This window comes from Sylvia atricapilla, chromosome 29 (assembly GCF_009819655.1).
Source record: "Sylvia atricapilla isolate bSylAtr1 chromosome 29, bSylAtr1.pri, whole genome shotgun sequence".
Taxonomy (NCBI): Eukaryota; Metazoa; Chordata; class Aves; order Passeriformes; family Sylviidae; genus Sylvia; species Sylvia atricapilla.
The window spans coordinates 38,005-60,924 of NC_089168.1; the positions used below are offsets into that span (position 1 = coordinate 38,005).

Genomic DNA, 22,920 nt, shown 5'->3' on the forward strand with positions numbered 1-22,920 from the left:
CCCCGGGAAACGGGGCTCCGAGCGGGCCCGGGGCGGCGGGCAGCGGCTGCCCCGGGTCGGGAGTGCCGCTGGAATTGCCACCGGGAGGGATGGAGGTGGCACAGAGGGGACCACCGGGACCACCCAGGGATGGGATTGCCGCTGGAATTGCCACCGGGAGGGATGGAGGTGGCACAGGGGGACACCCGGGACCCTCTCTCGCCATCCCACCGTACAGGGCTGGTGTCCCGGGACCACCCAGGGATGGGATTGCCCTGGGAATTGCCACCGGGAGGGATGGAGGTGGCACAGAGGGGACCACCGGGACCACCCGGGTCGGGAGTGCCACTGGAATACCCACCGGGAGGGATGGAGGTGGCACAGGGGGACCACCGGGACCCTCTCTCGCCATCCCACCGTACAGGGCTGGTGTCCCTGGACCCCCCGGGACCACCCAGGGATGGGATTGCCATTGGAATTGCCACCGGGAGGGATGGAGGTGCCACAGAGGGGACCACCGGGACCACCCGGGGATGGGATTGCCATTGGAATTGCCACCGGGAGGGATGGAGGTGGCACAGATGTGACCCCCGGGACCACCCGGGGATGGCATTGCCGCTGGAATTGCCACCGGGAGGGATGGAGGTGGCACAGGGGGACCACCCGGGGATGGGATTCCCACCGGGCAGACCCCACAGAGAGGGATGGAAGTGACACACGGGTGACCCCCGGGACCCTCTCCCACCATTCCAGCACTTTTTGGGATGGAGGAGTGACCCCCGGGACCACCGGCAGCCGCCCAAGGACAGGATTCCCGTCTGACAGATCCCATAGAACAGCACATGGAGACCCCCGGGACCTTGTGCCCCTGTCCCAGCGCCCTTTGGGCTGGGGGAGCTGCTGGGACCTGGGACCCCCGGGCCCACCGACAGCTGGGGGGGTGCGAGAGGGTCCCGGGGGTCACCTGTGTGTCACCTCCATCCCTCTCCGGGGGGTCTCTGCAGAGGGATCCCATCCCCTCGGTGCTCCCGGGGGTCCCGGAGCAGTGACTGCCCTGGTCCAAACCCATCCCGGGATCTCCGGGCGGGGGTCCCGGGGCTCGGGGGGGTCCCGGGCCCGGCTGCAGCTCCGGGCCGGCATTCCCAGCTCGGGAATGATGTTCGAGCTGCCAACTGGTGATTCCCTGGCCTGTGTTGGCTGAACTGGGTTGTGCTGGGCTGAACTGGGATGGACTGGACCGGGCTGTGCTGGGTGGCACTGGGCTGTACTGGGAGACACTGGGAGGCCCTGCGGTGTGTTGGGCTGTACTGGGTCACACAGTTCCGGCAGCCCACGGTGAATTCCCGGTCTCTCGGCTCCTCTGCTCAGTTCGGAGCGGGGCCGTTACCGGGACACAGCACAGGCAGCTCCCCATCCCTCTCCGGACCGACCGACCGGGAGCAGACGTGGGAGGCGGAGCGGGATTCCCCTTGGCCTGATCCCACCCCCGGCAGCGCCGGGCGGGGCAGTCCCGGTTGATCCCGGTTGATCCCGGTTGGATGCCGGAGGAACCGCAGCCCCGGCCGGGACTACATTTCCCATGGTGCCCCGCGCGCCCTCCGACTACAACTCCCGTGGTTCCTCGCTCGGGGGGCGTCGCCTCGCCCCGCCCCGTGACGTGCCCGGCGCTATGGCGACGCGGTGACGTCACGGGGTGAGAGGTCAGGGCGGCGGCGGCGCCGCGTCCCGGCCCGGTCCCGGTTCCGGCCCGGCCCCGGTCCCGGCCCGCTCATGGCGGCCCGGCGGCTCCGCGGCGCCCTGCAGCTCGGGGCGCGGCAACGCCTACGGGCCGCGGCGGCCCCGCCCGGCAGGTGAGCGGCGGCGGCGGCCCCGCGGGCGGCGGCTCCCGGCGGGCGGGGCCCGGAGGTCACACCGGCCCCGGGGGCAGCGGGGCGGGCTCCGGGAGGCGATGGTGCTGCGGGGACTCCTCCGGGCCTGCCCGGGCCCCGCGGGGTGGGGCGGGCCGGGGGCACCTTGGGGAGCCCGGGGGAATCCTGGCGGGGCCGGGCCCGGGATCCCGGGGCCGCGGGGTCGGGGGTCGCGGCGGTGCCGCTGTGCCGGTTCCGGAGAAGGCCCCTGGGTGGGGAGCACTCGGTGGAGGGGTCTGACCTTGGAGCAAACCCCGCGTGGGGACGGCGGCGCCGGGCCGGTGTCGGGGGGGAGCAGAGCCCCGCCGGGCTGTGTCACCGGTGTCACCGTGCCCTGGGCCAGGGGACAGTCCCCAGGCCACCCGGCCCTGTCCCCGCGGCAATGACCTCTGCTCGGGGCCAGCCACACAGCGACAGTGACGTGGGGACAGGGACACAACCGGCACCGAGCGCCCGCGGTGACTCCGGGGGTGACAATTCCCGGGGGAAGGTGCGATGTCCCCGCTGTTGTCCCCTCCGGAGCGACACCGAGCCCGGGGGCACCGAGCACTTGTCCCCGCCGGGATTAGGTGTCCCCAAGGTCGGGTTTCCCGGCCTTCCTCCTCCTCCTGCCAGCAGCAGCCCTGGCATCAGCGCTGGCACCTCCCCGGCCGTGGGCACCGGCCCAGAGCCCCCGGGGGACATTCCCATCGCGGGGAATTGTCACACAGGGACCCAGGGCTGCCTGGGAGGGACCTGGGAAGGGCTGGAAGGGACCTGGGCCAGTCCAGAGAGGTGCAGGGAAGGACTGGAAGGGATCTGAGTTGATCAGGAGGGGATCCAGGCTGGGAACGGGTTTGGGGTAGTCTGGAGGGGTTTGGGAAGCTCTGGAGAGGTTTGGGAAGCTCTGGATGGGGTTGGGAAGCTCTGGAGCAGTTTGGGAAGCTCTGCAGGGGTTTGGGATAGTCTGGAGGGGTTGGGAAGCTCAGGAGGGGTTTGGGATAGTCTGGAGGGGTTTGGGAAGCTCTGGACGGGTTTGGGAAGCTCTGCAGGGTGTTGGGATAGTCTGCAGGAGTTTGGGAAGCTCTGGAGGGGTTTGGGAAGCTCTGGAGGGGTTTGGGAAGCTCAGGAGGGGTTTGGGAAGCTCTGGAGCAGTTTGGGAAGCTCTGGAGGGGTTTGGGAAGCTCTGGAGGGGTTGGGAAGCTCTGGAGAGGTTTGGGAAGCTCTGGAGGGGTTTGGGAAGCTCTGCAGGGGTTGGGAAGCTCTGGATGGGTTTGGGAAGCTCTGGAGGGGTTGGGAAGCTCTGGAGGGGTTGGGAAGCTCTGGAGGGGTTTGGGAAGCTCTGGACGGGTTTGGGAAGCTTCTGGAGAGGTTTGGGATAGTCTGGAGGGGTTGGGAAGCTCTGCAGGGGTTTGGGAAGCTCTGGACGGGTTTGGGAAGCTCTGGAGGGGTTGGGAAGCTCTGGAGAAGTTTGGGAAGCTCGGGAAGGGCCCCGAAAGCGCGGGGACACGTCCCGGTGGTGCCGGCCTGACCCGGTGCCGCCCGCTCTCCGCAGGCACACGGCCCCGTGCGGGCTGCGGCTCTCCCGCCTGGGCCGGCCGGGCCCCGCGGCCTGGGAGCCCCGAGCCCAGCCCAGCCGCGGCTTCCTCAACCTCACCAACAAGCGCAAGGAGTACTCGGAGCGCCGCATCATCGGGTGTGTGCGGCTGGAGCCGGGATGGGCCTGAGCCTGAGCCTGAGCCTGAGCCTGAGCCTGAGCCCAACCTGACCGTGACCCCAACGCCAGCCCTGAGCCCAGCCCTGAGCCTGAGCCAGCCCTGAGCTCAGCCTGAGCCTGAACCCAGCCCTGAGCTCAGCTCCAGCCCTGAGCCTGAATCCAGCCCTGAGCCTGAGCCTGAAACCAGCCCTGAGCCTGAGCCTGAGCCCGACCCTAGCCCTGAGCCAGCCCTGAGCCTGAGCCTGAAACCAGCCCTGAGCCTGAGCCAGCCCTGAACCCAGCCCTGAGCTCAGCTCCAGCCCTGAGCCTGAGCCTGAGCCCAACCTGACCATGACCCCAACACCAGCCCTGAGCCCAGCCCTGAGCTCAGCCTGAGCCTGAACCCAGCCCTGAGCCCAATGCCAGCCCTGAGCCTGAGCCCGACCCTAGCCCTGAGCCTGAACCCAGCCCTGAGCATGAACCCAGCCCTGAGCCTGAATCCAGCCCTGAACCTGAGCCTGTGCCCAGCCCTGAGCCTGAGCCCAATGCCAGGCCTGAGCCTGAGCCCGACCCTAGCCCTGAGCTCAGCTCCAGCCCTGAGCCAGCCCTGAGCCTGAATCCAGCCCTGAACCTGAGCCTGAAACCAGCCCTGAGCCTGAGCCCAATGCCAGCCCTGAGCCCAGCCCTGAGCTCAGCCTGAACCCAGCCCTAAGCCTGAATCCAGCCCTGAGCTTAACCTGAGCCAGCCCTGAACCTGAGCCTGAGTCCAGCCTGAGCCTAACCTCAGCCCTGAGCCTGAGCCTGAACCCAGCCTTAAGCCTGAATCCAGCCCTGAGCCTGACCCTGAGCCCAGCCCTGAGCTCAACTCCAGCCCTGAGCCCACGCTGAGCCTTGATCCTGACCAGAGCCCCAGCCCTCACCCTGGTCCCAATCTCAGTCCCAGCTCCAAGCCCAGCCCTGACCCCAGTCCCAGCTCTGCCCTTCAGCCCCAGCCCTGACCCTGACCTGAGCCCAGCCCCAGATCCAACCCCAGCCCCAGCTTTGACCTTAACCCCAGTTCCAACCCTGACCCTGTCCCTGGCTTCAACCTTCACCTTGACCCCAGCCCCAGCTTTGACCTTAGCCCCAGTTCCAGCCCTGGCCACAGCCCCAGCCCCAGCTCCAACCCATTCCAACCCAGCCAAAATCCCAGTTCCAGCCCCAACCCTGGCTTCAACCTTGACCTTAACCCCCGCTCCAACCCCAGCCCCAAACCTGGTTCTAACCCCAGCCCTGGCTCCAACCCTGCCCCTAAGTGCTGCTTCAACCCCAGGCCCACTCCTGACCCCAGCCCAAATCCACTCCTGACCCCAGCCCCACTCCTGACCCCTACCACAGCCCCAATCCAATCCTGACCCCAGCCCCAATCTGGACCCCAGCCCCAATCTGGACCCCAGTTTCACTCCTGTCCCCAATTCCAGCCCCAATCCTGGCCCCAACCCCAGTCCCAATCCCACTCCTGACCCCAACCTCAACCCTGACCCCAGCCCCAGTCCTGGCCCCTACCACAGCCCCACTCCTGACCCCAACCCCAATCCTGACCTCAGCCCCAATCCCAGTCCCAACCCCACTCCTGACCCCAATCCTGACCCCAGCCCCAGCCCAAATCCCGACCCCAATCCTGACCCCAGCCCCAATCCTGACCCAGCCCGCTGTGTGCCCTCAGGTACTCCATGCAGGAGATGTACGACGTGGTGGCCAACGTGGAGGACTACAAGAACTTCGTGCCCTGGTGTAAGAAGTCCGTGGTGGTGTCGCGGCGCTCGGGGCACATCAAGGCCCAGCTGGAGGTGGGCTTCCCACCTGTGCTGGAGAGGTACACGTCCATCGTCACCCTGGTGCGGCCACACCTCGTCAAGGTGAGCGGGGACATCGGGGCAGGGCTGGAGCAGCAGGAGCAGGGTCTGGAGGAGTCCTGAGGGAGCTGGGAAAGGGGCTCAGCCTGGAGAAAAGGAGCCTCAGGAGGGACCTTTTCACCCCCCAACTCCCTGACGGGAGAGTGGAGCCGGGTGGGGTCGGGCTCTGCTCCCAGGGAACAGCCCCAAATCCCTCCAGGAGAGGCTCAGGATGGACAGCAGGAGGGTTATTTCCATGGAAAAGGTGTTCAGGCTGTGGAAGTGCCTGGATTAAGGAGGCTCAGAGGGGAATTTTCACCCCACAACTCTCTGACGGGAGAGTGGGATTGGAATCTGCTCCCAGGGGAACAGCAGGGTGAGAGAAATGGCCCCAAATCCCTCCAGGAGAGGCTCAGGATGGACATCGGGGAATTTTTCATGGAAAAGGTGTTCAGGCCGTGGAAGTGCCTGGATTAAGGGGGCTCAGGGGGAATTTTCACCCCACAACTCCCTGATGGCAGAGCAGGGTCAGGATCTGCTCCCAGGGAACAACAGGATGAGATGAAACAACCCCAAATCCCTCCAGGAGAGGCTCAGGATGGACAACAGGAGGAATTTCCTCATGGAAAAATGGTCAGGCTTTGGAAGTGCCTGGATGAGGATGCTCAGAGGGGAATTTTCACCCCATTGTGGAGCTGGGTGGGGTCAGGCTCTGCTCCCAGGGAACAGCAGAAAAGAGGCTGTTCTAGCCTCAAGTCGTTCCAGGGAAGGCTCAGGCTGCAATTCCCTCCTGGAGCGGGCTGTGAGACATCAGAACTGCCTCGGGAAAGTTTGGACTCCCCATCCCTGGAGGAAAGGACGGGCTGTGACACTCGGGGGACTCCCGAGCTGGGCTCCACCCTGGAGGCTTTTCCAGCCTCAGGAATTCCCTGCTCTGCCCCTCCGCAGGCCGTCTGCACCGACGGGCGCCTCTTCAACCACCTGGAGACCAACTGGCGCTTCAGCCCCGGCATCCCGGGCTACCCCCGCACCAGCACCGTGGATTTCTCGGTACGAACCCGCGCCGAGCTCCTCCCCGGGCAGGGCGGGGCTCACCTGCCGCTCCTCACCTGTCCTCCTCCTCTTTTTCCTGCGCAGATCTCCTTCGAGTTCCGCTCGCTGCTGCACTCCCAGCTGGCCACCGTCTTCTTCGACGAGGTGGTCAAACAGATGGTGGCCGCTTTCGAGCGTCGAGCGGCCAAAAATTTCGGGCCCGAGACGCGCATCCCGAGGGAGCTGATGTTCCACGAGGTGCACCAGACGTGAGGGCGGCCCCGGGCTGTGCCCAGCCCATCCCCAGCCCCGAGATGATATTTATTCGAGTGCGTTTTTGAAAGCGCTGCTGTTGCCTCAGCGCCCTGCCGGCGGCTGTCCCCTGGGAGCCGCTCCCGGGGTCAGGAGCTGCGGCCCCGGCGCTGGACTCTCCTTGGGTTTGCAGCTGATGAATCGGGGGTTTGAAAAGTTTTAATTCTTGGTTGGTTGGTTTGGGTTGGTTTTTGGTTTTTTTTTTTTTGTTTTGGTTTTTTGGGGGGTTTTTTTTGTTGGTTTTTTTGTTGGTTTTTTTTGTTTGTTTTGGGTTTTTTTGGGTTTTTTTGGGTTTTTTTTTTAGTTTTTTTTTTTCCTCCTTTTTTTTTTTTTAGTTTTCTTTTTTTTTTTGGTTTTTTTTTTTTTTTTTTTTGTTTGTTTCTTTGTTTTAGGTTTTTTTAACCCTTTTTTTGTGTGTTTTATTCCTTTTTGAACTCCTCAGCCAGGCCGGAGGGCCCCGGTGGGGGCAGCTCCAGTACCTGGACCTCACCGTGCTCCGGGAGGAATTTGGGGAGGGGGTTTCTCATTGGGAAGGAAGCTGCTGGGACCCCCCCCTACCCCCATCAGGAACAAAAAAGGGAAGGAGCCCCCCCAAACCCCCCCATGACGTCGCACACTTTGCACAAGCCACACGCACAGGGTGGGGGAGGGGCTACCCCCACTGCCCCTCCCCCACCGCCCCCCACCCCCACGGTCCCCACACCCCCCTCCCGTTCCTCAGCTGGGGTGGGGGGCCCGGGGGGTGTCAGGGGCTCGGACAGGGCAATAAAGAGATTTTCCAAGGGTCAGCGGCCTCCTGCTCCTCATTCCGCCCTGGGACGGCGGGTTTTGGGCGGGGGGCTCACTGCTGGGACCCCCAGAGCCACACCACCGCCGAGGGGACAAAAGGTGCCAGCAGGACCCCCCGAGTGGGGTGGGGGCACCATCCCCTGACCCCCTAAACGCTGCCCAGGGAAGGGAGGAGAGGGGGAAGCCAAGGGGAGGGGTTTGTTAATAAAAACATTTATTTTGCATTTTTCTCGTTGTTTTGTACAGAAGCGCCCGAGAGCTGCGAGGAGCCGGGGGAGAGGGGGTTTGGGGTGAGGAGGGGTCCCAGCTCTGGCTCCCGGGGGCTTCAGGAGGGTGGGGGGCACCGGGGGGTCACACAAACACGGGGGGCACGGCCGGGGAGGAGTGTATCGAGTCCCTGCGGGGGGCTGCACACGGGGCTGGACTGAACCCCTCTGGGGGGGCTGCAGAGGGGGAGAGCTGTGACCCCCCACCCCCCCAAAAAAAAAAAATAACCCACCCCACCGGGACCCCCTCCCCAACCCCATCCCAGCAGTGTGGGGAGCCTGGGGGGGCTCCCAGTGTGCGCAGTGAGAGCTGCCGGGGTGGGGAGGGGGCGATGGAGCCCCCCAAACCCCCACCGGGGCAGGGGTGAGGGGGGGGTTCAGCGCCGGGGGCGTTCCCTTGGGGGTCCCCTGTCCCCCCTCGTCCCTTCTTTAGCCCGATTTGTAGCCCACCAGCTGCATGAGGCCCTTGGTGCTCATGGATTTGGGCCTCTCCAGCGGGAATCCCAGCGCCCGGCTCCAGATGAGCTGCGACAGGACGCCCAGGGCCCGCGACACCCCGAACAGCACCGTGTAATAGTTCATCTCCTTCATGCCGTAGTACTGCGGGGACACGGCGGTCAGGGGACGGCAGGGACAGCCCCCGGGGCACGGGGACAGGGACAGTCCAACAGGGAAAGGGAGACACGGACGGGGAGAGGGACAGATGGACAGGGAGAGGGACAGACAGGGACAGGGAGAGGGAGGGATGGGACAGGGACAGGGACAGACAGGGACAGCCCCCGGGGCACGGGGACAGGGAGGGAGGGACGGGGACAGGGAGAGGGAGGGATGGGACAGGGACAGATGGACAGGGACAGACAGAGGGACACATGGACAGGGAGAGGGAGGGATGGACAGGGAAAGGGACAGATGGACAGGGAGAGGGACAGATGGATGGGGAGAGGGACAGATGGGACAGGGACAGGGACAGACAGACAGGGAGAGGGACAGACAGGACAGGGAGGGATGGACAAGGGGAGGGATGGAGGGACAGGGACAGACGGACAGGGAAAGGGACACATGGACAGGGAGAGGGACACACAGCCAGGGAGACAGACAAATGGGACAGGGAGAGGGATGGGACAGGGACAGGGACACATCGACGGGGAGAGGGACAGACAGGACAGGGAAAGGGACAGACAGACAGGGAGAGGGATGGATGGACAGGGAGAGGGACACATGGACAGGGAAAGGGACAGTCCAACAGGGAAAGGGACAAATGGGACAGGGAGAGGGAGGGATGGGGAGAGGGAGGGATGGGACAGGGACAAATGGACAGAGGCACACACAGGAAGGAGAACAGAGAGAGGGACACATGGGACAGACAGGGAAAAGGACACACGGACAGGAGGAGGGACAGACAGGGCAAGGGAGAGGGACATGGAAAGGGACACACAGCCAGGGAAAGGGACAGTCTAACAGGGAAAGGGACAGACAGGACAGGGAGAGGGACATGGAAAGGGACACACAGCCAGGGAAGGGACAGACAGGACAGGGAGAGGGAGGTGGGCATTGACAGGGGACACCCAGACAGGGTAAAGGACAGACAGGACGGACAGAGGGACACAGGCAGGGACAGGGACCGAGGCCCTGGGCTCACCTGCAGCAGGACCCCGCTGTGGGCGTCCACGTTGGGCCAGGGGTTCTTGGCCTTGCCCTGCTCCAGCAGCACGTTGGGGACGATCTTGTAGAGCTGGGCCACGAGCTTGAACAGGGGGTCCTTGGGCAGGTGCTTGAGGGCAAACTCCCGCTGGCAGGTGTAACGTGGGTCCGTCTTCCGCAGCACGGCGTGGCCATAGCCCGGCACCACCTGAGGGACGGGGGCTCAGAGCCTGGACAGCCAGAGCCAGCCCCAGCCCCAATCCCAATCCTGACCCCAGCCCAAATCCTGACTCCAGCCCAAATCCTGACCCCAATCCTGACCCCAGCCCCAGTCTTTCACCTGCACCACCTGAGGGACGGGGGCTCAGAGCCTGGGATAACCAACCCCAGCCCCAGCCCCAATCCCAATCCTGACCCCAGCCCAAATCCTGACCCCAGCCCAAATCCTGACCCCAATCCTGACCCCAGCCCCAGTCTTCCACCTGCACCACCTGAGGGACGGGGGCTGAGAGCCTGGACAGCCAGAGCCAGCCCCAGCCCCAATCGCAGCCCTGATCCTGACCCCAATCCCAGCTCCAGCCCCAATCCCAGACCCACTCCTGACACCAGCCCCAGTCCCGACCCCACTCTTCCACCTGCAGGATGGGGGCTCAGAGCCTGGGCCTGGAACAGCCAGCCCCAGCCCCAATCCTGACCCCAGCCCCAATCTCAGCTCCATCCCCAACCCTAATCCCAGCCCCAGCCTTCCACCTGCAGCACCTGCAGGGCTGGGGGCTCAGAGCCTGCTCTGGGCTCTGGAACAACCCCCCAGCTCCAGCTCCAGCTCCAGCCCCAGCCCTGACCCAGCCCTGACCCAGCCCCAATCCTGACCCAGTCCCAGCCCCAGCCCCAGTCTTGACCCAGCCCCAATCCTGACCCAGCCCCAGCCCCAATCCCAATCCCAGCCCCAGCCCTGACCCAGCCCCAATCCTGACCCAGTCCCAGCCCCAGCCCCAATCCCAATCCCAGCCCCAGCCCTGACCCAGCCCTGACCCAGCCCCAGCCCTGACCCAGCCCTGACCCAGCCCCAGCCCTGACCCAGCCCCAGCCCTGACCCAGCCCCAATCCTGACCCAGCCCCAGCCCCAATCCTGACCCAGTCCCAGCCCCAGCCCTGACCCAGCCCTGACCCAGCCCCAATCCTGACCCAGTCCCAGCCCCAGCCCTGACCCAGCCCCAGTCCCAATCCCAGCCCCAATCCCAGCCCCAATCCCAGCCCCAACCCTGACCCAGCCCCAATCCCAGCCCCAGTCCCAGTCCTGACCCAGCCCCAACCCTGACCCAGCCCCAGCCCTGACCCAGTCCCAGCCCCAGCCCCAATCCTGACCCCAATCCCAGCCCTCCCCCTGCAGGCCCGGGGCTCTCAGGGCCTGTCCCCAGCCCCGGCAGGGCCCTGGGCCTCACCCTGCCCGAGTTGAGCGTGTTCCAGATGAAATCCCGCAGCTTCTCGTCAGACACCTCCTTGCCCAGCTCCTTCTGCAGGTCCGTGAGCCACAGCAGCACCTCCTGCGGGGACCGGGGTGAGGCAGGGCACGGGGACAGCGGCAGGGACACAGGGGGACACAGGGACAGGGGGACACGGGACACATGGACAGGGACAGGGGGACACGGGGACAGGGGGACACGGGGACAGGGGGACACGGGGACGGGGGACAGAGGGATGGGGGACAGAGGGATGGGGGACACGGACAGAGGGACAGGGGACACATGGACAGGGACAGGGGGACACAGGGACATGGGACACATGGACAGGGACAGAGGGACAGGGGGACAAAGGGACAGGGACGGGGACAGGGACACAGGGACAGAGGGATGGGGGACACGGACAGAGGGATGGGGGACACATGGACAGGGATGGGGACAGGGGGACATGGGACAGAGGGACGGGGGACAGAGGGACAGGGGGCCATGGAGACACAGGGACAGAGGGACAGGGGGACACGGGGACAGGGGGACAGAGTGACACAGAGACAGAAGGACAGAGAGACATGGGGACAGGGAGACACAGGGACAGGGGGACATGAGAACAGAGGACACATAGGTGGGGGACAGACACATAGATGGGGAGGGACAGAGGGACACACGGATGGGGAGGGACAAACCAACAGGAAGAGGGACAGGCACGAGGGATGCATGAACAGGAGTGACAGACAGGGAGAGGGACACACGGACAGGAGGAGGGACGGACAGGAGGTGGGGACAGACAGACGGGAAGAGGGACATGGACAGGGAGAGAGACAGGACAGGACGAGGGACACATGGACAAGACGGACAGACTGACAGGGAGAGGGACACAGACAGGGACACACAGACAGGGAGAGGGACACATAGGACAGGGACAGGGTCACACAGGAAAGGGACAGAGACACACAGGACAGGGAGAGGGACACAAAGGACAGGAAGGGACACATAGACAGTGAAAGGGACACACACACAGGGACAGGGCCACACAGACAGGGAGACACAGACAATGAAGGGGGCACACAGGACAGAGACAGGGTCACACAGGAAAGGGACAGGGACACACAGACAGGGACACACAGGACAGGCAGAGAGACACACAGGACAGGGAGAGGGACACAAAGGACAGGAAGGGACACATAGACAGTGAAAGGGACACACACACAGGGACAGGGACACACAGGCAGAGGGGCAGACAGGGAGAGGGACATGCAGGCCAGGGCCAGGGCCACACAGACAGGGACACACAGACAATGAAGGGGGCACACAGGACAGGCAGACAGACACACAGGACAGCGCCAGGGCCACACAGACAGGGAGCAGTGCCCACCTGGTTGGCGAGGCCGTGCAGGGGCCCTGCCAGCCCGTTCATGGCGGCGGCGAAGGCCAGGTACGGGTCAGACAAGGCGCTGCCCACCAGGTGGCTGGTGTGGGCACTCACGTTCCCTCCCTCGTGGTCACTGCGGGGACCAGGACACCGTCAGGACCGCCCCAGCCCCACCTCACGCCTCCCACGGCATTCCCAAGTAGCCGAGGACAGAGTACAATGTTGCCAGCCCGGTTCAGCCCCTCCCCGGCCCTGCCCCGTTGCGGTGACACTCCCGGGGACACTCCCGGGGACACTCCCGGAGCAGGTCCCTGGCGCCGGGGGTTGGGAACGGAGCCAAACCCCCGCCCACCCACATCCCCCAGCCGCTGCAGGTGCAGCCCCCACCTCCTCACCTGTGGATGGTGAGGTAGAGGCGCATCAGCTCGATGAACTGGGGGTCGGTGTAGCCCAGCATGTTGGTGAAGTTGTGGGACCAGTCGAGGTTGGGGTCGATGGCCCCGATGCCGCTGCCCTCGCGGTACAGGTTGCGGTAGATCTTGGCGGCCACGCACGGCAGCTTGGCGATGAGGTCCATGGCGTCCTCATACACAAACTGGGGGGCACGGTGGGGTGAGGCCACACTCCCCCGGCCCCCCACACCCCAAACCCGGCCCCAAAACGGGCGCTGGGGCAGCGGGTGCCCCCCGTACCTCCCAGTACTTGGCGCGGTGGATGCCCTCGGCGTAGGCGCGGGCGAATTTGCTCTCGCTGTTGAGGGCGGTGACGGCGGCGCTCAGCTGGGACATGGGGTGCAGGTTGGTGGGGAAGTTGTCCAGCATCGTCACCACGTGTGAAGGCAGAGCAGCACGCTTGGCCCACTCCCGGGACAGCCAGGTCACCTGCGGGGACACACCTGGGCTGAGCAGCGCGGCCGGGGGGCTCGGGACACCCCTGAGGTGTTTGTCAGCCCCCTCACGGCGGTACCTGCTCCTGGGTGGGGATTTCTCCGGTCACCAGCAGCCAGAAGAGACCCTCGGGCAGCGGCTCCTCTCCCCCCGCGGCTTTGGGCAGCTTCTTCTGGCACTCGGGAATGCTGTAGCCACGGAAGCGGATACCCTGCGGGGACAGGAGCGTCAGCGGGGCCGGGGGGGGATTATTGGGGTGGGATCATTGGGGTGGGATGGGATCACTGGGATGGGATGGGATCACTGGAATGGGATGGGGTGGGATCATTGGGATGGGGTGGGATCATTAGGATGGGATCACTGGGGTGGGATCATTAGGATGGGATCACTGGGGTGGGATCCTTGGGATGGGATCACTGGGATGGGATCATTAGAATGGGATGAGATGGAATCATTAGGATGGGATGGGATCATTGGGATGGGATCACTGGGGTGGGATCACTGGTATGAGATGGGATCACTGGAATGGGATGGGGTGGGATTTACGGGATGGGATCACTGGGATGGGGTGGGATTTACGGGATGGGATCACTGGGATGAGGTGGGATCATTAGGATGGGGTGGGATCATTAGGATGGGATCACTGGGATGGGGTGGGATTTACGGGATGGGATAGAGGTTTGGGATTGGATTGATGAGATGGGATTTGAGATGGAGTGAGATGGGACGGGATCAGTGGGATGGGATTGACAGGATGAGATCAATGGGATGGGACCCACGGGATGGGATCAGTGGGATGGGATGGGACCTTACCTCATCAGGATCCAGCACAGAGGTCTCGTAGATCAGCCCTTTCATGCCCCTCATGCCGCCGTACACCTGGAAGGGGCCGGGAGGGCGGGTGAGGGACAGGGGCAGGGCCTGGTGGCCGCACACTCATGTCCACTCGTGTCCACTGTGACCTGCCCCATGGCCATGGTGGCCCTGGCGTGGCCCTGGTGGCCCTGGCGTGGCCCTGGTGGCCCTGGCGTGGCCGCACACTCACCATGTCCACCGTGATCTGCCCGATGGCCGTGCTGCCGTGCTGCTGCCGGAAGCTCTTGATCTTGGCCTGCTCCTTGGGGATCATGGTGGCCAGGACGTCTTTGAGGTTCTGGGGACGAGGGAGGGTGACATGAGAGGGGGAGACAAGAAAAATGTGTGACAAGACAACCAAGAGGGTGGCAGGAGATGGAGTGACAAGAGGAGAGGGGACACCCTTTGGAGAGCGGTGGGAAAGGGGGTGACTGAAGAGGTGGGGACAGGAAAGGGGGTGACAGAGAGGGGACAACAGAACAGGGGCCTCCCCTCGGGGAAAAGGGACAGGAAAGGGGGTGACAGGAGAGGGGGGGATGGGAGAGGGTCTCCCCCTTGAGGAGGGGTGACAGGAGAGGAAGCCACAGGAAAGAGGTGACAGGAAAGGACGTGGCAGGAAAGGGAACTCCCGTTGGAGAAGAGTGACAGGATGAGGTGACAGAGGAAGGGGTCATGGGAGAGGGGGTGACAGAGAAATGGGGACAGGAAAAGGGTGACAAGTGAAGGGCTTCTGCTCGGAGAAGTGTCTCAGGTGCCAGGTGACAGGACAAGGGGTCACAGGTGACCACACTTACCGTGGCGGCGCTGGCGTGGCGAGCAGCCAAGAGGACACACGGCGCATTCTGTGGGACAAGTGACACAGAGACCCCCCTGTCACCGGGGCACAGCCTTTTTTTTGGGGGGAGTTCAGCCAGATCAGAGCCCCCCCAGCCCCGTGGCAGGAACCGAGACCGCGTTTCCCGAGGACTCCGCGCTGGAGCCGCTGTCCTCGCCCACGCCCACGCGGGTCTGAGCCGGGATGAGCCGGGATGAGCCGGGCCAGCCCCTCGCGGCCACGCCTGGCACAGGGAACATCTCCTTCTCCCTCCTGGAGCCCAGCCCGGCCGGGCACGGCCGCGGTTTTCCTGAGCCGGGGAATCCCAACTTTGTTCCTCGCCCACGCGTGGGAAGCGGGGAACCGCGGGGACACCCGGGGAACACCGCGGGCCTGGCAGCGAGCACAGGGACAGGGACACCGGGACACACCGGGACACACCGGGACACACCGGGACACACCGACACCCGGAGATCCCCCGGGGCCGGGAGCTGCGGCAGCGCCTGCGGCAGAGCCACACCATGACTCGGTTTTTCCCCCGGCTGCCGGCAGGACGCGGGGGGGGCCGCGCTGTACACAGCCCACCCACCCCGGGGGTCCCCGGTAAGACCGGCTGTGGCCGTGTCCCCCCGCAACAGGCGGCTCCGGGAGGGGAAAACGCCGGCGGAACAATGGAGGCGGCGGCAGGAAGCCCAAGGTCAAGGCGGCCGCTGTCGCTGTCGCCGCCGCCGCCGCCCCGTCACCCCCCCGCCCGCAGTGTCACCCCCAGGGTCACCCCCGTGTCACCCCGGTTTGGGGGTCCCCAGGGGCTCGTCAGGGTTGTCACCGAGGTGCCACAGGCTCAAGGTCACACGTGTTGGCGGTGACAGCGGGCAGCGGCCGGGGGAACACCGGGACCCTCGGGGGGCTCGGGGGTTCCCGGTTCGGGCCCGGGGCAGGAGGAGGAGGAGGGTCGGGATCACGGCTCAGCTCGGGGGGGGCGGCCCCGGTGTGGCCGGTCGGAGGGGTGAGCGGGGCCAAGCGGGGCATCACGGATATCCCAAAATATCGCCCGGTCGATAAAGACCCCGCGAGGCCCGTTACGAAACGCCGCGGCCGCGGCCAAGGCAAACAGAGCCGAGGGGCCGGGGGCGCTCCGGCCCGGTACCGGCGCTCGGCCCCCACGGGGGTCCCCTGGCTGTGACCCCGTTGTCCTCTACGGCACCGGGACGCCCGAGAAGGGCGGCGGCGGCGGCGGAGGGGAAGGTCCCCGCCTCCATCTCCCCACCGCCTGTGCCGCCGGGCGCGGGTTCCCGGGGTCGGTTCGGGGCTCCCGGGGTCGGTTCGGGGCTCCCGGGGCCGGTTCGGGGCTCCCGGGACCCCCCAAGCCCAGCGCTGCACAACGGCGGCACCGGAGCCCGCAGCGACGGCTGTCCCGGGGCGGGGACCCCCGCACGGGGCTGTGGCAGCACCGGAGCCGCCCGAACCGAGCGAACCGAACCCGGAGCCCCCCGAGCCCCTCCCGGTGCCCTCGGCTCTGAAAAGGCCACGGCGGGAGCGCCCGGCTCGGGTTCCCACCACGTGCTGCCGCCTCGGCCCCGCGCCCACCGCGGTCCCGATCCCGGTCCCGATCCCGGTGGCGATCCCGGTGGCGATCCCGATCTCCCCGGTCCCATCCCCCCCCCTTCCCTTTCCTCCGCGCGGCCCCTTTAAGGCAGCGCCCCCCGCGTCGCCCCTTTAAGAAGCGGACCCCCCCGCTCTCCCTTCCCCCCGCGGCGTCGCCCCTTTAAGGCGCGGCGAGGCCGGGCCGGGCGCGCTCACCTTGGGCCCGCGGAGGCGCGCGGCCGCCCGGCTGCCGGCGGCGAGGAGCGTCATGGCGGCACCGGGACGGGACAGGCCGGGACCGAACGGGAGCGGGAGCGGGAGCGGGGCTGGGAGCGGGAGCGGGGCCGGGGCGGGAGCGGGGCCGGAGCGGCGGCGGCCGGGGGTCCTCAACGGGAGGGCGGGACGGAGCGCGGCGCTGCTCATTAGCATAACCCCGCCCCCAGTCGGGGCAGAGCCGGCTGCTATTGGCCAAGTGGCGCGCCGTGGGGCGGGGCTACGCTAATGAAGAGGCGGGGGGCGCGGGCTATAGGTGGCCGCTGCGTTCGCCTGATCAGGAGCAGGGGTGGGGTGAGGGGGTGCCCGCCCCGTCTCGTGACGTCACTGGCCGCAGCGCGTGACGTCACGGCTCGGTGTCGTCCCCGCGGCGGCGCCGGCGTCTCGGTGGGGGTCGGGGGCGGGGGGCAGCCCCGTGACGTCACCAGGCACTCGGCCGGGCGGTATGAGCTCACCGGAGCCCATGACGTCATTCTGCATGCGGCCGCGGCGCCTTGAGGCGATGGGGCTGCGGCGCGGCCCTGGCTCAGTGGTGGCATCAGGGAGTGGCGTGTCACCGTCCCCGCTGAGGACATTGTCCTACTGGCCCCGGTGCAACGGGTGACACAATGGAGTGACAGGGGGAAGCGGGTGCCAGCGGAGGGGCAGAGCCCCGGCAGCTCCTGCACCCTGGCCAGGTGACATGGGGTGACACAGGCCGTGGCAGAGAGGCCAGAACCCTCACAGAGCCCTCTCAGTGCCCGGTGCGATGACACAGGGTGGGAGCTGAGAGGCAGAACCCCCGTGCTGAGGTGACATGAGGTGACACAGTGTGACACGAGGTGACCAGCCACAGCCGAGGGGCCGGAGCCCCACGGTGTCCCCGCAGCGGCAGGGCTGGGTGACTTGGGGTGACACAGAGTGACACAAAGCCATGGGAACACTGCCCTCGAGATAGAGCTGGAGCCTCTGGGGACACGTGGGGACACTGCTGTCCCCCACCCCGCTCGCACACCACACCAGAGCTGCCCTCAGGTGGGCCCACGGCCCCTTTATTGCCTGCAGCAGGGAGGGGGGTCCCCAAACCCCCACCCCGGGGGGGCTGAGCCCCGGTGTCCCCCCCGTGTCCCCCGGCAGCGGGGCAGGAATGTATGTCCCTGAAATGTCCCGGCCCCGTGGTGGCCGTCCCGGTGCCCCCCGACGGGGAATAAATAGGGCAGGAGCTCCACACGGGCTGAGGCAGCAGCTCTGGAGCACTGGCAGATCCATCTGGACATCCTGGTGGGGCCTGGGGACATCCCAGCAGGTCCTGGGGACATCCCAGCAGGTGCTGGGGACATCCCAGGCGCTGTCCCTGCTCCCGAGGCAGTCACAGCTCGTCGTGAGGGATGTGGAGCGCGTGGTCACACAGGTCTGCGGGGACAACGGGGGACAATCAGGGCGTGCTGGAGCCCTGGGGGACCCTCAGGATGTACCAAACCCCCACGAGACCCCCAGGCTGTGAGAGCCCTGTGGGACCTTAGGGTCACATCACCTCGGCACTGCCCTGTCCCCTCCTGTCCCCACGCCAGCACTGATCCCTGCTGTGACCCGAGCCTGTCCCTGGCTTTGTCCCCTGGTTAGTGACACAGCCACAGCCTGTCCCTGCTCCCTGTCACTGCTGGATGCAGGAGGAGCCCCAGGAGCAGCTGTGGAGCCCCTCAGGATGCTCTGGGGCTGAGCAGTGCTCCGATGGCTGTGCCAGCTCCAAAGGGACCTGCCCTGGCCCCGTCCAGGGCCCCTGTCCAGGACTGAAGTGGCCCAAAGGTCACGCCGTGGCCTGACCTGGGTGTTTGCAAGCTGGAAATAGCCCCAGGACGGGGACAGGGCCATGGGATGAGCCAGGAGAGGTCACAGAGTCAGCACAGCAGCTGCCCTGGCTCAGCCCCAGCATCCCAAAAAAAGCCCAGTGCCAGCAGAGCCCGGGCTGCCATGGGCTGCTGCGATTTGGGGAAGAGCTTGCAGCTCCTCCCTGCCTTGGGCTGGCAGAAAATTCCATCCAAGCACCAACGGAGCAGCCACAACCCTCAGACAGCAGGAGAGACCCCCTGGGACAGCAGGAGGGACCTCCTGGGACAGCAGGAGGGACCCCCTGGGACAGCAGGAGGGACCTCCTGGGACAGCCCCAGCTCTGGGCTGACAGCAAATCCCATTCCAACGCCAATGGAGCAGATACAGCTCCTGGAAGAGCAGGAGAAACTCTCTGGAACTGCAGGAAAGATCTCCAGAGACAGACCCTGCTCTGGGTCAGTATCTTCTACCACACCAGCACTGACAGAGCAGGGAGACCCCTGCAAGAGCAGGAGAAACCCCTCTGGGACAGCAGCAAAGATCTCCAGGGACAGACCCTGCTCTGGGCTGGTATCTGCTCTCATGTCAGCACTGACAGAGCAGGAGACCACCAGAGCAGCAGGAGAGACGGCCCTGGGACTTCATCCCACCCCATCCCATCCCATCCCATCCCACCCCATCCCATCCCATCCCACCCCAAGGGAGCAGCCACGACCCCTGCAGCAGCAGCAGAGCCCCCTGAGCCCCCGACTCACCCGTCCTCTTGCTGCAGAGCCGGTCCTTGACGTTCTCAGCCTCGTGTGACAGAAACTCGATCAGCTCGTCCTCGTACTCCTCGGCGATGCTCTCGCACTGCGGCGAGACACGGGACACGGGTGACACGGCACCGGTGACACCGCCAGCCCACAGGAGCCCCTGCGCCACCCACACCCCTCCCAGGACCCCCCTGTCCCCTCACACACCGCGAATTTGAGGCTGGAGGTGACGTCGCCGTCGAATTTGACGCCGGAAAGGTCCATCTTGGTGCCGTCGTGGGAGATGACGCGGACGTAGCTCTTGCGGTGCGTGGCCGGGTCCAGCTTCTCGCCGTACTCCTTCATCTTCTCGCACACCCGCTCCAGCAGCTCCGTCAGGTGCGCCTCTGACCGTGCGTAGGGCACCTGCAGGCCCCGGGGAGGGGTCACAGGTGTCCCCAAAAGCGGCCTGGGCGGTGGGGACACCGGGACAAGGCCTCACCTCCACCACTGACTGGCTGCCGTCGGGGTTGATGCGGAATGAGCCCATCTGGATGGTTTTTCTGGGATCCACCTGGGCGATTTCCCACTCCAGCTCGTCCACCAGCGCCCTGCAGGCTGTGGGGGGACACGGTGACATGGCACGGGCACTCCTGTGGCTGCCTAGAGCCGGACTGGTGTGACTGGGGCAGACTGGGATGGAGGGTGTGCAGGTCCCCATGGCCTGGGGACACTCAGCCTGTCCCCGAGCAGGGTGAGCTGGTGTCAGTGGACAACCCCAAGCCCTGTGCCACCACCCTGGCCTGTGCCACCCTGGTCTTGCTGTCTCCTCTGTCCCTGTCCCCCCATTTCACTCTGTTCCCCTGTCCTATGCTGTCCCCATTGTCCCTGTCCTCCCTTTTCCCTCTTTCCCCAGCCTGTCCTGCCCTGTCCCCACTGTTCCCAATGTCCTGTCCGGTCCCCTCTGCCCCACCCTGTCCCATCCCATGTGGTCCCCCCGTGTCCCACACTGTCCCCTCCCTGTCCCCCGTGTCCCCCTGCACCTCCGCAGTGCAGGTCCTGGCTGCGGCGGGCTCCAGCCGTGGGCAGCAGCGATGCCAAGGCCAGGGCCAGGCCGAGCAGGGCCGGGATCCAGCCCCTCATCCTCAGGGCTCCGCAGATTCCCGGGATCCGGCCCCGCATCCTCAGGGCTCCGCTGTCACCTGCAGACACGGGGCAGCTCCAGCGCTGGTGGCTCTGCTGTCCCCGCACCTCGTCTCACCCAAGGGTCATCCCTGTTCAGGGACTCCTGTTCCCTACAGAGCCCGGCTCTACACAGCGCTGCAGCCACGGCGTTCCCGTGTCTGCTCCGAGCCCCATCAGCGCCCCTGGACCCCACAGGGACCCCTCCCCTATGGGGCAGAGCCCAGAGCCCCTACAGAGCCCCTTCCCCTATAGGGCAGAGCCCCTACAGAGCCCCTTCCCCTATAGGGCAGAGCCCAGAGCCCCTTCCCCTATAGGGCAGAGCCCAGAAGTCCTATAGATCCTCCTCCTCCATGGACCAGAGTCCTGAGCCCCTACACAGTCCCTTCCCCTATAGGGCAGAGTCTAGAGCCCCTACAGAACTCCCTTCCCCTATAGGGCAGAGCCCAGAAGTCCTATAGATCCTCCTCCATGGACCAGACTCCAGAGGCCCTACACAGTCCCTTCCCCTATAGGGCAGAGTCTAGAGCCCCTACAGAACTCCCTTCCCCTATAGGGCAGAGCCCAGAAGTCCCATAGATCCTCCTCCTCCATGGACCAGAGTCCTGAGCCCCTACAGAGCCCCTTCCCCTATAGGGCAGAGCCCCTACAGAGCCCATTCCCCTATAGGGCAGAGCCCAGAGCCCCTACAGAGCCCATTCCCCTATAGGGCAGAGCCCAGAGCCCCTACAGAGCCCATTCCCCTATAGGGCAGAGCCCAGAGCCCCTACAGAGCCCATTCCCCTATAGGGCAGAGCCCAGAGCCCCTACAGAGCCCATTCCCCTATAGGGCAGAGTCCAGAACCCCTACAGAGCCCATTCCCCTATAGGGCAGAGCCCAGAGCCCGTACAGAGCCCATTCCCCTATAGGGCAGAGCCCCTACAGAACTCCCTCCCCTATAGGGCAGAGCCCAGAGCCCCACAGAGGTTCCTTCACTACAGCGCAGAGCCCCACAGATCCTCCTCCTCCACAGACCAGAGCCCGGAGCACCTACAGCGCTCCCTCCCCTATAGGGCAGCCCTCAGACGGCGCTATGGATCCCCCTTCCCCCAGGGATCCCCCCACAGCCCCGGGGCAGCGCTTCTCCTCCAAGGCCGGGCTCATCGCCTCCCGGTCCCGGGCCCGGCCGGGCTGCCCCGTGCCCCGCTCCCCATCCCGAGCCCCCCGAGCCCTGCGCCCCCCGTACCGGCCGCTCTCCCGTCCCGCGCCCTCAGCCCCCCGCACCGACCGGCTGCCCCGGGACTGCCCTCGGCACCGCCGGTCCCGGCGCGGCACCCCGGCCCGCACCGCCGCGGGCACGGCGGCTCAGAGCGGGCGGCGGCAGAGCCGGGCCGGGCGGTGAAGCCGGTCGGACCGGTCAGACCAGCAGGGGCGGCTCCTGGGGCCGCGGCGGGGCCGACCCGCGAGCAGGCGGCGCCGCGGGCAGCCCGGGACGGGCACCGAGGACCCCGGCGCTGCCAGGCCCCGGCCGCGTGGCGCTCGGCCCCGGGTGGGCGGGGCCTGGTGTGGCTCCGCCCACCAGTCCGGCCTGGCCACGCCCCTCCACGGCTCAGCCGCGACCCGGGTCCGTCCCGCCGTGCCCCCGGTGTGAGCCGGGTCCGTCCTGCTGTGCCCCCGGTGTGAGCCCCGGGACCGAGTCCGTGCTGCCGTGTCCCCGGTCTGAGTCCCGGGACCGAGTCCGTGCTGCCGTGTCCCCGGTCTGAGCCCCGGGACCGAGTCCGTCCTGCCGTGTCCCCGGTCTGAGTCCCGGGACCGAGTCCGTGCTGCCGTGTCCCCGGTCTGATCCCCGGGTCCGTCCGGCCGTGTCCCCGGTCTGAGTCCCGGGACCGAGTCCGTGCTGCTGTGCCCCCAGTCTGAGCCTCGGACCGAGACGGTCCCGCCGTGTCCCCGGTCTGAGCCCCGGACCGAGTCCGTGCTGCCGTGTCCCCGGTCTGAGTCCCCGGACCGAGTCCGTCCTGCCGTGCCCCCGGTCTGAGCCGGGTCCGTCCCGCTGTGCTCCCGGTCTGAGCCCCGGACCGAGTCTGTCCCGCCGTGCCCCCGGTCTGAGCCCCGGACCGAGTCCGTCCCGCCGTTTCCCCGATCTGAGCCCCGGTCTGAGCCCGGGTCCGAGTCCGTCCCGCCGTTTCCCCGGTCTGAGCCTGGGTCCGAGTCTGTCCCGCCGTTTCCCCGATCTGAGCCCGGGTCCGAGTCTGTCCCGCCGTTTCCCCGGTCTGAGCCCGGGTCCGAGTCTGTCCCGCCGTTTCCCGGGTCCGGTCCCGCTCTGTCCTGCCGTGCCCTCGCTCTGAGCCCCGGACCGCCGGACCGTCTTGCCGTGCCTCCGGTCTGAGCACCGAGCCGAGCCTTGGTCCCTCCTGCCGTGCTCCCGGTGCCAGCCTCCTCTGTGCCCGGCTCCGGGTCCGTCCTGCCCCGGTATTGGTCCCGTTCCGAACCCGGTCCCGGTC

General features: G+C 66.5%; 3 protein-coding genes across 5 annotated transcripts; 1 reads left to right on the forward strand and 2 right to left on the reverse strand.

Annotated features, from left to right (window-relative positions):
- Positions 1-1,679: 1,679 nt before the first annotated feature.
- COQ10A (coenzyme Q10A) lies at positions 1,680-6,794 on the forward strand. Its single transcript, XM_066337565.1, has 5 exons — positions 1,680-1,829; positions 3,421-3,561; positions 5,267-5,459; positions 6,384-6,485; positions 6,573-6,794. Exons 1-5 carry the CDS (start codon positions 1,750-1,752, stop codon positions 6,738-6,740), a joined length of 684 nt encoding a protein of 227 aa, XP_066193662.1. The 5' UTR covers positions 1,680-1,749; the 3' UTR covers positions 6,741-6,794.
- Positions 6,795-8,259: 1,465 nt separating this feature from the next.
- Positions 8,260-16,856, reverse strand: CS (citrate synthase). 2 transcript variants are annotated; one of them, XM_066337682.1, is made up of 11 exons: positions 16,658-16,856; positions 14,838-14,885; positions 14,234-14,341; positions 14,002-14,067; positions 13,268-13,399; positions 12,994-13,182; positions 12,697-12,896; positions 12,305-12,434; positions 10,918-11,019; positions 9,474-9,683; positions 8,260-8,434 (listed from the first exon to the last, which is right to left on the reverse strand). In XM_066337682.1, exons 1-11 carry the CDS (start codon positions 16,709-16,711, stop codon positions 8,264-8,266), a joined length of 1,410 nt encoding a protein of 469 aa, XP_066193779.1. In that variant the 5' UTR covers positions 16,712-16,856; the 3' UTR covers positions 8,260-8,263. The 2 variants fall into 2 exon arrangements, with proteins under 2 accessions (XP_066193779.1, XP_066193780.1); XM_066337683.1 differs by lacking the exon at positions 14,838-14,885.
- An 863-nt stretch (positions 16,857-17,719) lies between these two features.
- CNPY2 (canopy FGF signaling regulator 2) lies at positions 17,720-21,947 on the reverse strand. Of its 2 annotated transcripts, none has more exons than XM_066337477.1 (6): positions 21,666-21,947; positions 20,301-20,459; positions 19,760-19,875; positions 19,486-19,683; positions 19,279-19,375; positions 17,720-18,106 (listed from the first exon to the last, which is right to left on the reverse strand). In XM_066337477.1, exons 2-6 carry the CDS (start codon positions 20,437-20,439, stop codon positions 18,063-18,065), a joined length of 594 nt encoding a protein of 197 aa, XP_066193574.1. In that variant the 5' UTR covers positions 20,440-20,459; positions 21,666-21,947; the 3' UTR covers positions 17,720-18,062. The 2 variants fall into 2 exon arrangements, with proteins under 2 accessions (XP_066193574.1, XP_066193575.1); XM_066337478.1 differs by having other exon boundaries at positions 21,708-21,728.
- Between the last annotated feature and the right edge of the window lie 973 nt (positions 21,948-22,920).

Bases quoted from the DNA above. Each gene is read 5' to 3' on its own strand.
- COQ10A (XM_066337565.1), top strand. From the start codon at position 1,750: ATGGCGGCCCGGCGGCTCCGCGGCGCCCTGCAGCTCGGGGCGCGGCAA. The intron at 1,830-3,420 runs GTGAGCGGCGGC...CGCTCTCCGCAG, and splicing joins GCGGCGGCCCCGCCCGGCAG to GCACACGGCCCCGTGCGGGC. The intron at 6,486-6,572 runs GTACGAACCCGC...TTTCCTGCGCAG, and splicing joins CCAGCACCGTGGATTTCTCG to ATCTCCTTCGAGTTCCGCTC.
- CNPY2 (XM_066337477.1), bottom strand. From the start codon at position 20,439: ATGCGGGGCCGGATCCCGGGAATCTGCGGAGCCCTGAGGATGAGGGGC. The intron at 19,876-20,300 runs GTGCAGGGGGAC...GTCCCCCCACAG, and splicing joins CCAGGACCTGCACTGCGGAG to CCTGCAGGGCGCTGGTGGAC. The intron at 19,376-19,485 runs GTGTGTGAGGGG...GTCTCGCCGCAG, and splicing joins CCTCCAGCCTCAAATTCGCG to TGCGAGAGCATCGCCGAGGA.
- CS (XM_066337682.1), bottom strand. From the start codon at position 16,711: ATGACGCTCCTCGCCGCCGGCAGCCGGGCGGCCGCGCGCCTCCGCGGG. The intron at 14,068-14,233 runs GTGAGTGTGCGG...GGCCCCTTCCAG, and splicing joins GGCAGATCACGGTGGACATG to GTGTACGGCGGCATGAGGGG. The intron at 8,435-9,473 runs GTGAGCCCAGGG...GTGTCCCCGCAG, and splicing joins ACAGCGGGGTCCTGCTGCAG to TACTACGGCATGAAGGAGAT.